This window comes from Panthera leo, chromosome C2 (assembly GCF_018350215.1).
Source record: "Panthera leo isolate Ple1 chromosome C2, P.leo_Ple1_pat1.1, whole genome shotgun sequence".
Lineage (NCBI taxonomy): Eukaryota > Metazoa > Chordata > Mammalia > Carnivora > Felidae > Panthera > Panthera leo.
In genome coordinates, this window is record NC_056687.1 from 110,074,282 (window position 1) to 110,088,696 (window position 14,415).

Genomic DNA, 14,415 nt, shown 5'->3' on the forward strand with positions numbered 1-14,415 from the left:
AGGCTTGAGATTCGCATCCTTCCCCAGAGATCTCCCTGGTAACACTGCCATCATTGCCTTGACCTCCAGGGCTCCTCCCCACCTCCCCTCAAGCCCCTGACCCAAAACGCACAGGAGATTCTTCCCATAAGGCCCTGTGCTGTGGCTGAGACTAGGTGGGAGCAGACAGGCACAGGCACGTGGAAGCCCAACTGCTGGCTGGGCCATATTTTGTAAGTCAGCTTAGTGGTGCTGGTCTCAATGTTCGCCTCCCTTTTCAGCATCTATAAGCTTTAAAGGAAGTCTTACTTAAAGGTGTTGGTCTAGCCTCAGCTGTGCTCCAGGCACTTAAGTGATGTAATCATCTAATGAGTAAAGAGTGAGGATATTAAGAGTCTCACTTGACCTGAATCTTGCATAATTCTATTCAGTCAATACAATTATCCTTAGGAAATTCAATGCAGACTGAAGAAAATTGTCACTTCCTGACCAAAAATAGTGGATTTCAGGTTGTTCATAGATATGGTAACTTGGAATGACAAAATATTTTCAAAAGCAAAAGCTTTTGTAATCAAATGCAAAATACTAAGATTTGAACAAAAATATGACATGAACGATATAGAATAGGTCACGTGAAAAGATGAATAAGTGGCAGTTTAATATAATAGATTTAATATAATAACTGCTAAAACATCCTGCAATAGAGCCATCAACTACTTAAAAGAAAATTGGGTTAAACTTTCTAAAAATAGCCATATAGGAATAGAAAGAAACCATAAAGTTAGATTTGCTGCCATCACTAGTTTTTTATCACAAATCTGAATATTTTCAAAATATAGCGGAAAGAAATAGGCTGAAATAGGAAAGGTTTAAAAGAACACAAATGTTCAAATCAAATGGGCTTAGGACCCTAGAGTAGCTCTTGAATTTGTCCACAAAGAAACACTGTTTATGTTGCGATAAAGAAAAAAAAAAAACAAAAAAACATATCACCTACTGTCCAAAATTTGGACAATAGCTTTTTTTTAAAAGGTGGAATTTAGAAAATGGAATACTATATACATATTAATACTACATTAATATATATTAACCTACATAAATCCCAAATATAGTGCTGAATGTCAAAAGCAAACAAAAAACATGTTCAGAATAAGCATGTATCTACATTTTAACACACACACATGCACCCAAATACATGTACATAAATATATGTAATACATGACTTAAAAACACAATTTGGATAGATACACATCATTTCATAATTACAGTTGCCTCTGGGGAGGAGAGGAAAAAGATGACAACTGAGGAGAAAAGGAATTCTACTTTATTGAAAGTCTTGTTGTCTTTAAAAAATAGGAGTAAAAAGTATAAATGTAATATATTTGTTAATTCTCAGTGATGGGTACACCAATGTTATATACTATTCTTAAACTTAAAAAAAAAATGGCACTATAATGTACCCGTGTATTTTTGTGTTATTTATGCCCATGAAACAAAAATACAGTGCATGTCCTTTGTGCAATATTTGTGTGTGTATATGTATACACACATATATACACAAACATATATATACATGTTAATATGCATAAAACAAGAGGAAAGTGTTTTGAGAACTTCACAATATTATTACAATGAGTAATTTCCTTAAACTACATTTATTCAAACTTCAAGTTGTAAAATGCTATTACTATCAGTTTTATTTTTATTAAGTAAACCTTTATTTTGGTACAAATTTAATTTATAGAAATCTTGTAAAGAGGGTTCAGAGTTCCTGTATTTCCTTCATCCAGCTTCCCCTAGCCAGGGCACATGACACAGCGAGGGCACATTACATTTTATCTGTAGACAAATTTATGTACTTTACTCAGATTTCATCAGTTTTCCCACCAACATCCTTTTTCAATTCCAGGACCTAACATCTCATTCATTTTTCAACATATTTCTTTCAATTTAAATACCTCTACTAGGTGCTTTGTTATTTAAGTTAAAATGACATTAAGGTATTTTAAAGTTTTCTTTTCTGGGTGCTTACGTGGAGCTTTATTTGACAATGATCACATACCCCCATGTTAAAAGAACAAAACGAATACGTTTTTGAAGGAAAACACTGAACCAGTGAACACAGTAGATGAAAGCACACACATTCCTTGGAACTCTAAAAAGTATCTGCTTGGGGCACCTGGGTGGCTCAGTCAGTTAAGCATCCAACTCTTGATTTCGGCTCAGGTCATGACCTCATGGTTCATGAGTTTGAGCCCTGCATCCAGCTTTGCACTGGCAGTATGGAGCCTGCTTGGAATTCTCTCTCTCTCTCTCTCTCTCTCTCTCTCTCTCTCTCTCTGTCTCTCTCTTGCTCTCTCTTGCTCTCTCTCCCTCTCTCTCTACCCCTCCCCCACTCACACGGTCTGTCTCTTGAAATAAATTTAAAAACTTAAAAAATATATCAAAAATATAAATAAAAGTATCCGCCAGTAGAAAACATACCTCCTGTCTCTTTCTTTCCTCCTGGCTAACTGTCTGTGATAATCCATTTCTTTTCACCTAGAGGAAAAAGCAAAAGAAAGTTGAGCTCATTAACTTTAACAATTTATCACGTAAGGCATAACTCCACACCCTTCGAGAAATGAATTATAGGAAACTATGCAAGACATATGAATTAAGCACATATTAATTTCTGGGTCCCTCATGTAATATTGAATCATATTAATAAACTAGCATTAACACAAAAGAACTGCAAAGCGTCTAGAACACTCTCCTATCAGGTTTAATTAATCTGCTCTAGTCTTAGGTCTAGATATTCCTAAAATACTTCTCAAATTAACTTCACAAATCATAAGTGAAGAAACCTAACAATAAAGCGAAGCCATCCCTCAAAAGTTTACTGCCCAAGACCGCACACTTAAAAAGTAACTTTAATTCTATATTTCACCAAGACTCCACAGAATACCCGTGCTCTTCATAGAAACCCAATCAAACAGGAAAACAAAGTCCTCTCTGTCCAAATTTCACATATTTAAATTTGCCAAATAAGGATGTTAGCCTGATGTTCTTTGGACAAGCAACAGTACCCACAAGAGCCATGAACGCCGGTCTCATACCGGGAGTAACGCAGTTGCAGCGTTAGATAAATCACTGCAGTCCCTACCTAAATTACAACCCATTTTTATTTGATTACTGCAGATTCTATCATAATGCGGTTTCTAAACCAAAGAGTAGAGGCTGAACTAAGAACTCCATGAAGGCGGGGCCTGGTGTGTTTTCTGCTACACCTGACACTGAGTCTGGCACAGGAAAGATACTCGTGTTTTTCAGCTGAAGATTAAATTAGCAAAAGAGGGGCGCCTGGGTGGCTCAGTCAGTTAAGCGTTCGACTTCAGCCCGGGTCACGATCTCGTGGTCTGTGAGTTCGAGCCCCAGGTCGGGCTCTGGGCTGACGGCTCAGAGCCTGGAGCCTGCTTCCGGTTCTGTGTCTCCCTCTCTCTCTGCCCCTCCCCCATTCATGCTCTGTCTCTCTCTGTCTCAAAAATAAATAAACGTTAAAAAAAAATTTTTTTTTAAATAAATAAATTAGCAAAAGGTCAGGCATACATACAAGTTGACCAATTAAATTCTGTGCTTAAGAGAAAGAAGGACCGCAAGAAAGGTGAGTGCCCTCCCCTTTTCTGAGAAACTAATAGCAATAAAATATTAACACAGGTCTTCAAACATTTTTGTTTTCATACTTCCTAATAAAGTTTTCTTAACCATGTTCCCCTAGATCATTCTTAAGTCGACATCTCAAAGTTTTCGTTGTGTATTTAAAGAATTAAAAAGATGGGGCACCTGGGTGTCTCAGTCGGTTAAGCATCCAACCTGATTTCAGTTCAGGTTCCTGAGATCAAGTCCCACACTGGGCTCCATGCTGACAGTGTGGATCCTGCTTGGGATTCTCTCTCTCCCTCTGTCCTTTGCCCCTCCTCACTCACATGCGCTCTCTCTCTCTCTCTCTCTCTCTCTCAAAATAAACATTTATAAAATAAGAATTAAAAGATATAGTTTTCTGCTAATTGTAAATCTAGACATTTTAAAACCTGTTGCCTACACTGTTTTCAATGTATCCAGTGGAATATAAAAAATATAATGATGTGATATCCACCACCATCCATTTAAAGATAAATATACTTTCCATAACAACTGGAGATTATTCTTCTTTCTCCATAAAAATCACATTTCTATGCCAATTTCCCTCCCAAATTTCCTAATGTGATTCTATGTGTTAGGGTAGCTGAGGAATTACACTAGTATACTTTGATGCAAAAGTACACTTTTACATTTAATTTTCTAAAATATCCTCTGACCAATGAGTTTTAAGTATAAAAGACCCTCTTCTGGATTATATAATCACCACAATTATCATTAATAACCTATGATCAAAATAACACAATCACTTCCAACTTTAATGCATTAGACCCTAAAAATGAATTTTACTGAGAATGCAACCCTTAGTAAGGTGGCGACTTTATGGTGGCTTCATTAAAAGAGGCTTCCCTAAAACCAGTATTCTAAAAAAATTTGTTTTTTAATGTTTATTGATTTTTTAGAGACAGAGAGAGCATGAGCAGGGGAGGGGAAGACAGAGAGGGCAACACAGAATCCAAAGCAAGTTCCAGGCTCTGAACCTTCAGCACAGAGCCCACCGTGGGGCTTGAACTCACTAACCATGAGATAACGACCTGAGCCAAAGTCAGAGGCTTAACCGACTGAGCCACCCAGGCGCCCCTAAAACCAGTATTCTAAATTGACCCCCTGTATCTTGCGCCCCAGTGGTCTGACACATTGGAACAAGGCACCACCCTAAGATATGAGATGGAAAAGAGAGACGCCTTTCTTTAATAAAAATGCAAAAGGGCAACTGTAAGAGAGGAAACCGGGAAAAAACCCTGGGGTAACACTGTGCACATGCAGTCTCAGTGTTAGAAAGGAGGATCCCTGGAACTTAAAGATCTGGAAAATGGTATCCCTGTCCACTCTGCAGAGTCTCCATGAATCCCTGCTGGCGCAAGCCCTGTGTGAAGGCCGCTGGTGCACAGTGCCCTACATGGTGCTGCCGTGGAAATGAAGACAGTCACATGTCACAGTCTCCAACCTGACTTTTGGAAAAGGACAAAAAACAGTGCAGTCGTGTAGAAAGAGTCTTAAATCAATAATGGTAAAGGTAGCAATCACTGACTGAACATTTATTGTGTGCCTGGAAGTGTGGAAATAAGCACTTTTATACCTCTTTTCCCACTGAATCCTCATAAAAACTCAAGAAAGTCAATACTATTCTTATCTCCAATTCAGGTTTAAGATCTGAGATCACATAGCCAACAGGTAGGAAGGCCAGGATCTGCCTTCATGCCTGTCTAACTCCAGAGCTCATGCTCTCCATCATGATATTATATGGCTGAGGGACTCCTGCTCTCTCCGAGAGGCACCTCTTTTCTAGTGTTGGGCAATCATTACTAAGACTCCTTCTAATGCCAGGTCTGTAGCAAGTCTCCATATGTTCTTTTTCATCCACCCATACTGTGGAATGTTCTTAGCCTTACCCACCATCCTGACCCTGGGTCAGCCTGTCAGCAAGAATTCATGGCTAAAAAGGCTTCTTCATCCATTTTATAAGGGAGGAGACTGGCCAGAAGAATGAAACCGTTCAGCACTGCTCCCGTTTGGTTAACCCTGAGCAGGAATTTCACAGGATTTCCTTCCTGACACACAGTCCTGGCAGATCGATATCCAGGCACCATGCCCACAATCTCTGCAGGTGAGATCACCAGAATCGCCATGCACTGGCATCCCTGTCCAAAATTATTAATGAGTTCAGACCAAGAAATCTTAAGAGAAAGAGAGTGAACCACATGTGCGTTGAGACCCATACTGATGACAGCTAGTTTACTGAGGGATTAACAGTACTTCATCGTATCAAAAAGAAAAGAAAAAAAGATCCCTAGCTAAAATAGTTTTTCTTTAGAGGGGGAAGAAAGGTAGTGTTGAAAAGGCAAAGTGCTAACTCCCAGAATTATCATATTTCATTAATACTAATACAAACAATGATAAAATACTCCTTTAACAAAAAGTCATCAGTAAGAAACCAGCAACCCATACAAAACCACGGAGACAGAAAAGAAAAGAAAAGAAAAGAAAAGAAAAGAAAAGAAAAGAAAAGAAAAGAAAAGAAAAGAAAAGACAAACGATTCTAGGGGAGTGTTCTTGGGTCATAATTAAGAAATCTGAAGTGCAGCATATTGGAGAAGCCTGAAAGTTTACTCCAGAGAGTTATGACAGACCAAGCCCTCCTGGCTGGCTGCCAGACCACTGCTCTGGGGCCTGCCCTCTTATCCCAGCCCTTCTCTGTTCAGGGCAGGCTAGACAGCTTCTCCCTCCAGAGCCAAGAGGAATCATTTTGTCCACCTGAGACCTCTTTCTACATTCAACTCTAAATTAAGTAGTACCTGAGAGCAGATACCTGGATGTAGAAGGTCATGAACAGGCCAGGTGCTTTCAGAGACTAAGGAGTGTGGAGAGATGTAACCAGACAAAGAGAGGGAGAGAATGATATCAAAGGAGGCTCCATGGAGACTAGCAAAAGAGTACAGAATATTAGGGTAGAATGAACACACTAGAGCAAAAGATCAAGCAGAAAGAAACAAGGAAGGAAAGGAGGGGTGGAGAGTAGAAAAGGAAGGGAAATGAGGAGAATATGAAGAGTAAATACCTCTAGAAATGTTCTAATTCAAAAACAGCAACCTTATCAGTAAACTTAAGTAAACTCACTGAAATGCTCAGCCTATTTTTCCCCCCCAAGGGAAAAAAAATGCATAGAAACATATATTTATACCTATAGTTTTTTAAATTGACCTGTTTTTTGCAGTTTGCACATCTGTGCCAAGAGAATCTGAAATATTATCAAGTTCATCATGTTTCTTCAAGTGTTCCCCGTTTCCATGTGTAGAAAAGAAAAAAAAAAAATAGTATAGCAGCCTCTAACACCTGATTCCTGTGTGCTATCCTAAATGAAAAAAGAATTAAAATTGTACAGGCCTCTTCTATATTTTAACCTATATCTCGTACTGGTAGTTCTGGTTGAGTACAACTGGGAACACACAGACAGCAAAAGCAACACTCCTCTAAATGTCTGACTTCATTCGAGCTTTCTTATTCCTCACTGATTTAAAATTTTTAATTTAACTATGTCATCAGTAAATAAAACTGAAAAAGTAGTTTAATGAAACACTAAGAACTGGATTCAACCTGGGGTTCTTGATTTTGTATAACCTAACAGTTCACCTAATCTAATCTGCTATGGCAGATTCCAGACTCTAAGAAGAAAGTATGATGCCTGCCATTATCTTCAGTATTTTAAATAGATAAAAATTACTTCAAATAAAACAAACACAACTGAGCCCAAATCTATAGTTTGTGGGTTTTTTTAATGTTTATTTATTTTTGAGAGGGAGAGACAGAGCATGAGCAGGGAGGGGCAGAGAGAGAGGGAGACACAGAATCTAAAGCAGGCTCCAGGCTCCCAGCTGTCAGTACAGAGCCCTAAATTGGGCTCGAACTCGTGAACTGCAAGATCACGACCTGAGCTGAAGCTGGACACTTAACCGACTGAGCCACCCAGGTACTCCCCAAATCTATAATTTTAACATAAGTTACAAAATATAAATGTATGTATGGGGCTTATCAAGACAGTGAATGCAGAGAACTCATTAATGTTATAATAGTTTTACATTCATCCTTATGATTCTATTTATATATACGTATTTATTGCTGTAATCAGTATTGAAACTCTTCACTCATGATCTTTCTAAGGGATATAATTTGCATATTCAAATGAGATGGAAATTGACAATTGGCTAAAACTAATAAAGAACGATACAAGATACTTCATCTATGGAAATGATATTGTCTAGTTAGATCTAAAATGTAGTTTTTGAAACTGATAAAAAGGTAAACTCCGTAAAGTATAATGCCAGAAGTTAATTATTAGATACTCCATCTAAAATTCATGCCTGGCTCCTTCTTGATACCTTGCAGGCAGGTTTTTAGCACTTAATTCCATTCCTGTACTCACCATAGTTACAGGAGTTTTCACCTTGCAGAGAATTGTGTCCAGAAATCCATAAACTTTGCACAATTATTCCTTGGCCTTTGACTTCATTGACTGGAATAGGTTATAAACCAAGTTCTCTAACTCCCAAACAGAGCCCTGGTATTGCCATTTATACAGAACCTATCTACAGCTGGTCCGATATCTGTGGGGGAAGCTGACATTAGTAACACCAATTTCTCAGCCAACTAGATGATCATTTTCCACGGGGTATGTTCTCAGGCCCTCCATGAGTTGACACTATTTCTAGATAAGATGCAGGCACATTCTTTCTACTATGTTTCCCCACCAGCCAGGGAAACCAGAATGGGAGGGCCCCAAAAGACTGACTGACCAAAAAGGCTCAGAAATATAGCTGGTGAAAAATTAGAACAGGTATTTATACTCCAAGATCACTCTGGCTCCATAAAGCACTAATGTACATTGAATACTCAACTTGAGCTAAGACCTTTGAACTTGTTGGAGTTTACCCACTTGCTGAAAATCATCTGGTTATTCACGCCTGTTGGTGATTCCCTATTCACAGGCTTTTGTTCTCAAGAGTTCAAGAGTGGGAAGGGAATGAATTGCCAAGTAAAATTATACCATGGGACACAATCACTCCCAGGTCCTTTCTACAGACTTAACACAACCCATACAGCCCCTGAATTATAAATGAGCTAGAGTTCTTTCACTGTAAATAACATGGGAACGGCTGCCCCCTGAGAGTATGTCTCAAGTCCCTAAAATGAAAAATCTGCGCAGATCCAGAAATAGTGTCCTTGCAACCAGGCCTGTAGGCTCTCTCTAGTCCCACCTCATTCATATCAGAAGGACCCTGAGAGATCACACTACCCAAGCTACGAGCTGCCACAGAACATCAGTCTAAAGGGTCAGAGATCTAAAAATACATTAAAAAAAAAACTAAAAAATAAAGAGACATCTGTGTAACCAAAGATCAGATAAATGAGATCAAGAGGAAGACAGTGTCACATTTTTAGGGAAGGGTGGGTAAATAGATAAAACACTATTTTAAAAAATGAAGAGGTAGAAGACAATGGTCCGACTAATAAAATCATAGGCTTGATTTTAAAAATATGTCAACTAACATGCCAGGGACCTCCTAATTCATTTGTTCAAAAAACCAATCTCCTCTCTGATCTACTGTAGTAATAATCCTGTAATCCTCACCAAAGTTCTTGGATCTTAAGAAGCAGCAAGCAGCCTCCTGGAGGTAACCTCAGGCCTGCTAAATCAATGGCAAACTCAGATAAGGCAGGCCAGGGCTCGAGGTTTTCTCTCCTCTATGGCCCGTGTCACCTTCTACAGACAGAGCCAGCATTCCCGAATGAACCCGAATTATTTCAATACAGATAGGAGGCAGAGAGTACAAACCACAAGCAGATAGGTAGTTAAACGTACAAGAATGAACTGTTGTCCTTTGTACAATTTAGGAGATAAGCACACATTACTTCATCGTAGCCAGCCAGCCCTCACTAGCTAGCTACCTGTATCCGGCCAACTCCTAATGCAATTCTTGTTGGCCCTCAATTTACTTCTCAAACGACTGCTGCATCAAATGCTCACCATGCACCAGAACTTGTAACACCTAAACCTTATCACAACCATGCAAGGAGGCTGGCTCTAACCCTATTTTACAAATGAAACGCAGAATCACGGAAAAGTTAAATCATTAGCCCTAATATTATTGCAGTAAAACCGGGATGCAAACCCAGTCCTGCCTGCTCACCCCCCCACCCCCAAGGCTGTGAGCTCTTAACCATCACAGCACCCTGCCTTCTAACACTTCTGAATTCCTGGCGGTTGTGATCTGCAGCTGTTCATCCCCTAAAACAGTCCTCCTCCTGAATGCCCCAGACACCTCACCTCCCACTGGGTTCCCAGCTTCTGCTGCTCTTGAAAGCTACCCTGTCAGCGGGGGACCCTGCAACTTAACTCTTTCATTAGTCTTGACATGACTCCTGCTAAAAACATTCCTCTCTTTCACTTGCAGCTCTCACTAGCCTCATTCCCCTATGGGCTGCTGAGCGCAGACTCCAGCGTAGTCAACCTCTAGCCCCCAGATGAGAAGCAGCTCTCCCGTATTGATCAACAATTAAGAGAAGAAAGTGAAGTTAGGAAAGGCATGAAAAGCTAATGACATGAAATAGAAAGGATGGAAAGGAAGCTGACTTTAGAAGAGAAGGGCAATTCTCTAAAAGCATTTAATAAAAGGCAAGATGTTTAAAAAGTAAAACGTTTAACACAATCCCCAGAAGCAGTGCTCACAGTGGTTAACCGGCAAAGGCCTGGAATTGGTGGTAAAGTCAAAACAGATTTAGCCTTAACTGGCATGTTGAATGTTGAAATACGGAGAATCTACCTGTATTACTTCTGTGATTCAAAAACATTGTTTGAAAGAACTTAATCAGCTTTAGATTTTGAGTTTTATAGTGAAGACCGCAGAACAAACTAACAACTGACAACAGGGAGTTGGGTAAAAGAACCAAATATCCACTTATTTGATGAAACAGGCTATGGGCTTGAAAAAAAGTTCTTGTAGAAGAAAGTTTAAGGACATGAAAAGTCATTCACAGCATGGTTGAGAGAAAAAAAATGAGTTACAAAACAGTAGATTTAAAGACATGAAGCGATATTTATATTGGTAGGGGGAAATATGGGTAACAAGGCAATATTAAATTATTGAGCTTTTGCTCAAAAGAAAAAACTCTATACATATATACATTTTTTTTTTAAAGTCTGCGAAGTTCTATATCAAAACGTCAATAATGATGGGGAGGGGAGAGATTTCAACTAATTTTTATTTTCTTCCTTTTGTCTACTGGTACTTTGTAATTACAGCCTCATTTTTAATAAAAGCTAAAATATGTTTCAAAGTCCTCTCTCGAAAGGAGGAAAGCAAGCACAGCAGGCAAATGGAATGGTTCCAGGGTGTCAATATTACCTGCGTTCCTTTGTTGTTGCCCACAAGGAAAGCTAGAGGTGTGGCAGGTGACCACTAGCAGATAAAAGAAGCGAAATAGCTAAGGGAAAGGGAGGCAACAAGAAAGCAAGATTTCAATCAAGCCCAAACCACGCAGTGGCTTCTGAGGCAGTGATGAAAGTGAGTGAGGACAGGCAGGGGTGCAGGTGTGACAGTGGTGATTGGACTCAAGTAGTAGGTAACTGAGCATGAGCACCTCTGACTCATAGTGAAGGCGCGAGTCAACACGGGCTGACGAAGGCAGAACAGGGCTGAGGTGCGCTCCTCTTGCAGGGCAGGAAAACTCCCGTTTGTGAAGGTGGTGTGAACATTTCAGTGGCTCTTTCACTTTTGTCTGTTGTTTTTGTCAAGTGGCAGATGGAGCGGAACGATCAACTCCAAAACAGTAAGTTACTTAAAACAACACTGACGATAAAGTTAATTTCCCAGACTTGCAATAAAAATCTAACTTGAGCAAAACCTGTTCTGGAATATTGGGTAAGAAAGTGAACTAACTGATATTTTACCTTAGGTGTACAAAAAGCATGCAATGTTTTCATCAGACAGGGACTGTCTCATGGTATGGAGGAGATCTGAGACACAGGCACAGAACTACCACTGTTGTTCTTCCTTTACCTATATGTCAAACGCCATTCAAGCCATATTTCATACTTCTACTGCTTTTATTTCCTACTCTTCTGCCCACCTAGTTGTAGTCATATTCTCTAGAGAAAACTTCCCTGACCTTTATGGCTCTCTATAGTATCTATCTGGGTCATTCATTTTGGCATCGTGTCCTACATTCTTTCAGAAACATCATTTAGATATTTCATTTCTATTGTCTTCTGAACCAGCTTCTAAGTTCCTACAGTGCAGGTACTGGGATCTAGGCTTGCTTTGTTTGTTCCATTCACTACAATGCAGTGTTAATATCAATGGATTTTGGAATCAGACACCAGTGCTTTCCAAACTACAGGTGATTGACACAATCAAGTTCATGGATTTCTGGTCAACATCTATTTAAATGTAATAAAACAGAAAGGACAGAAAACACCATTGTGTAATGCAAGTACTGAGGGTAACTTCTAACTTTTGACATGTACACACAAACACACACATACACACACACACGATTACAAGGTAAAATGTATTTCTCGTTATGCTCCACCTCTGATAGGCAGCATGTTTGCAGCATCAATTCCACCATGTATAAATTTACGCTAGATACGTGAGTCATGTTGCTCAACAACATGTCGGTCTCACAGACCCCTACAGGAAAAGCTGTTCTACTCACAACCTCCACAAAATAAATGACCCAAGGTGGCCACATTGACCACCATAATGCATCATGGAGGCCAAAGCTGACTGGAAAATACCTAATTAGGCACCTTGAGCCAAACAACAATAAATGTTTAGGTGGCCTCTTAAGTGGGGGGAAGTGCTGAGCTAATATGATCCAATATGATCCTCTCAAGAAACTGAACTGGGTAGTTATATATGGAAGCTGAAAGGATAACATGAGGTGGGGGAGGCCCATCCCAGGTGACCTCAAGTCTAAGTTACCAGAACTCTGACACTGAGTATGCAGGAACTCTTGGGAGAAAACACAGACACAGTAAAATGGGACAATAAGTTCATGACAAGAAGTGAGCCAACAGGCAGATAGTTGCTGAGTCACATGATCGGCCAAATACCAGAGGTAAGTAAATATAGTTCCTGCTCTTCCAGAGCCCTACGTACCTGTATCCATGATAACGGGGCACCTGAGAGGCTCTGTTCTAGGTAATAACAAGACCCTAACAAAAACAGTAGGAGACTAACCATATTTAACATCTCACAGTCTCAGTCACCTTGAAACAAAGTAGAGAAACAGCACTGCCCTCATGGTATTGTCCTAAGGACTATATAAACTGTAATGAAATGACTTAGGACAATCCTCAGTGCACAGTAAGTCCTCTGCAAATATTTGGTCAATAATTTAACTGTATGTAAACAAATTAATATCCTAATTGTCCAATGGCAGGTCCCAGAGCTACAGCTCTCCGGCAGGTCAGTCACTGCACTGCCTGCTCACACTGAGACCTTGAACCCATGTGGCTAGAAGGGCTCCCTGTTGCTCAGTTGAACAAACAACAATCACACTCCTCTGCCTATCACTACCAGAAACAGAGTTTCCTGCCACTTCAAAATGGGAACCACTCCATTTTTGTGTTATTGCAGTTGGATGGGTGGCAGTGTTTCTCTCCCACGCCAAAAAGGAAAATAATCTTCAATTTCCTTTCACTGACAACACTACTTCTGTAGAAGCTGTCCATTGGCTTTATAATCTTTTATAGCTTCAATTGAAGATATTCAGATAGAGTGCCATAATAATGCTAAGACCTAATAAGAGTACAGACTAAAGTAGAAAATCCAGACTATCAGTACTCTGGATAAATCAAATTTTGAAAAAACACATTTTTAAGCACAAGTTCCATATCTAAAGATTCAATAGTAATTTTTATAGTGATGACTTCTTCCATCATCATGAAGACAAATCATTCTGTGGATGTGGCCTTGAGGCAACAGTCCCATCATCAGACTAAAGGAGGAGACACCAGAGGGCACATCTTAAAATCGAGACAGTAAATGCAAGAATCTGACAGATGATTTCCACAATCCAAGGCTCAGTATTCAGAACTCCTCAAAGTACCTGAGGCTTCCCTCCTTTTACCTAATTGTACTATGTTTCTACAGAATGCTATTGTTCTTGCATGCACCCTATGTGCAAAAGAAATACCAAGTGAAAAATTAGGTTGCATCTGAATTTGATTTCATAGCATGCAAACACCTACCACGGGCTAACACAGTTCTAAACCGTGAAGATGTCAATTTTCCCCAATGTATCAAAGACATGTATTAGATCCAGGATGCAGCCAAACAACCATCAATAATTTTTTTTAATAAAAATTAAATATAGCCTCCAAGTGGTCCCTAAATAGGAAACTTCCTTGTTGTTTTCACTGATGCATAACTTTCTACTATTTTCACTTCTAGGATTATTTTTCTGAATTTATTCATTCATTTATACATTCATTCATAAATTCATTCAGTAGTTACTGCAAGTCTTCTGTAAGTCAGGCACCATTTCATGGGCTAGGAATAGACCAAAAAACAAAACGGACAAAAGCCTCTGCCTTCATGTACCTTTTATTCCAGCAGAGTAGATGGGCAATTAACCAAAAAAGTAAATGACACAGTATGTTAGAGAGGTAAGTGTCATAGAGAGGATAAGAAATGTTAAGAAAGTGTAAAGGAGAAGGTAAGGGAGAAAGCCATGTGGCTCTGTGGAAGAATAGTT

The 14,415-nt window shown here is 39.4% G+C and overlaps 1 protein-coding gene across 4 annotated transcripts in view; it reads right to left on the reverse strand.

Moving 5' to 3' along the window:
- ARHGEF26 (Rho guanine nucleotide exchange factor 26) overlaps positions 1-14,415 on the reverse strand; it is a 128,191-nt gene that overhangs the window by 97,435 nt on the left and 16,341 nt on the right. For all 4 annotated transcript variants that reach the window (XM_042955078.1, XM_042955077.1, XM_042955076.1 and 1 more), the window contains one exon: positions 2,464-2,520. In XM_042955078.1, the coding sequence (XP_042811012.1) occupies positions 2,464-2,520 (57 nt within the window). The remainder of the gene's footprint in view (positions 1-2,463; positions 2,521-14,415) is intronic.